This window comes from Pterocles gutturalis, unplaced genomic scaffold (assembly GCF_000699245.1).
Source record: "Pterocles gutturalis isolate BGI_N339 unplaced genomic scaffold, ASM69924v1 scaffold26979, whole genome shotgun sequence".
Lineage (NCBI taxonomy): Eukaryota > Metazoa > Chordata > Aves > Pterocliformes > Pteroclidae > Pterocles > Pterocles gutturalis.
In genome coordinates, this window is record NW_010131457.1 from 5,814 (window position 1) to 7,904 (window position 2,091).

At 37.7% G+C, this 2,091-nt stretch overlaps 1 protein-coding gene across 1 annotated transcript in view; it reads left to right on the forward strand.

Annotated features, from left to right (window-relative positions):
* The first annotated feature begins 203 nt into the window (after positions 1-203).
* The window catches only part of GTF2A1 (general transcription factor IIA, 1, 19/37kDa), an 18,222-nt gene continuing 16,334 nt past the window's right edge, over positions 204-2,091 (forward strand). Inside the window, 2 exon segments of the mRNA XM_010080619.1 lie at positions 204-299; positions 2,029-2,091. Of these exon segments, the coding sequence (XP_010078921.1) occupies positions 285-299; positions 2,029-2,091 (78 nt within the window). The 5' untranslated portion in view covers positions 204-284.

Here is a 2,091-nt window from a genome sequence, read left to right on the forward strand (position 1 = left end):
CAGTCTGTTCCCTTTTCACCTCATTTGAGCTGGTTTTGCTGATTTATACTTCCTTGGGTATTTTAGACACTTGGAAACATGTAGAGTATTTTGTAATGTAGTTTTCAGAGTTGTTTTTGGGGGGAATCTTACTTTAATATTAAAGTCATAAGTTTATTTCAAAACAATGCTAACTAGTTACTTTTTTTTTTTTAAAGCCTAAATTGTACAGGTCTGTAATTGAAGATGTCATCAATGATGTCAGAGAAGTTTTTCTGGATGAAGGAGTGGATGAACAAGTTCTTATGGAACTCAAAACAGTAAGTTGCAGCTTAAAAGTTCTTTTTTAATAGACCAATACACCAGTTGGTTTTCAGATCTGCTTACTGTTGTATGCAGTAAAAATACTAATTTTTAACTAGCCAAGCATTGTATTAACCTGTATATCTGTAGCCCTGTATCATTTGAATTACACTGCTGTATAGGGAGATCTGCTTCTCTTGTTTGCTTTCTCTAACCTAGCATGTCAAACTTGACATAAACTAACAGTAGGCATTGGAATTCAGTGTTATCATTTCAGTTTCTGAATTGCTACATCTTTAAAAAAGAAAGGGGAGAACATACTTGTTTTAGAGGCAGACAGTTCTTAAGGTTCCTCTGCAGGAAAAATAAAATGCCTGCTCTGCTTGATGTTTTTGTCTTAGTGAAGAAGAGGAGTTGTGTTGTTGGATGTATTGTCAAATTTTTGCAGATACAATTTGTGGTTTGCAGAAGTATTGTTTTTGGGGGGTGGTATGTAATAAATAGCACTGTGTGCATCATACTTTTCCGGAGCTCTCGGATGCAGAATGTTTGCTTTACATACACTGGCTTTTAACTGTCACCAATGGTCTGAAAGAAAGGCAGGATGTTGACCTGAGCTCTAGTGGGTCTCCTACGGTGTTCTTCAAATTCTTCCTGAATAAAAGCAGCCCTTTGAAGGGGAAGAGAACAGGCAGGGGGGTAAAAAAAAGGGAACTAAAAGGAAACTGGGAAAGCAGGTGCCAGTTTATCTTGGCTGTTGAATAAGGTCTTCTTCAGAAAGCAGGACATTCTATACTCTCAGTATTTTTAAAGTATTAAAAAATGGATGGAGTGGGAGAGGAATTTTGAGTTTAGCTAGACAGAAACAGGTGAACACTTTTTTCCATTAAACCATGACCTGGCTTGGTGGAAACAGGGTGTGAGTGTTGTAAGAGGAACACCTTGGCATTTGTGTTACAGGCATCTTCTGCAAATGGTGTGAGGAAAGATTGAATGAGGAAAGAAGGAAAATGAAGTATTGAAGAGGAAAGCTTAGGGACCCCTAAGCGGAATTTGAGATCAGAAGTACAGGGTGCCTGTTGTCTTTTTGACTCTGGTGTATTACAGAATGCACGCATTGCTGTCTCTTTGCAAGAGCTGCTTTTATTGCATCTGTGGCTTTTCTTGGGAGACATGTCAACTGACATGAAGAAATGAAGGTTTGGAGAAGCTGAATTTTATATTGTGGTAGAAACTGTTTAAATGCTTGTATGGAGACATTATCTTAGGTGTATTGTTAGTTTCTTTTGAAGCATGTTGTGAGGCAGTAGTCTTCAAGAAACTTTTATTGGGGAGCTCCAAGAAGAAATGGCTTGGGTAAAGCTGTAATAAAGAATTGATTTTTCTGGTTAAAGAGGTGAGAAAGAAAGAAGGTAGAGAAGGGGAAACCTGAAGGCTAAAGTTACCAGTTCATCTCTATTCGTGCTTCTATTAGGGTTGTTATGAATCTTCCACATGTGGAAGAAAGAATGTTAAAGCTTAAGCTTGGACTGACAGTTCTTAAGGGATGTTTAATTTCTCCTCTTAAAAAATTACCTCTGTGGAGTTCTCTTCAGTCTGTATGTACCCAAGAGTTTTTTGGCTAAGTAGACTGCAAAAGATAAACATAGAAAACAAATTTAGTTTTGTAGTACTGTCTTTATGTTGTTACAAATCCTGTTGAGTAAGAATTGTACACATAGATTTCTCTTTCCTTTTCCAAACTAGCTGTGGGAGAACAAGCTGATGCAGTCCAAGGCTGTAGATGGCTTCCATTCGGAAGCGCAGCAG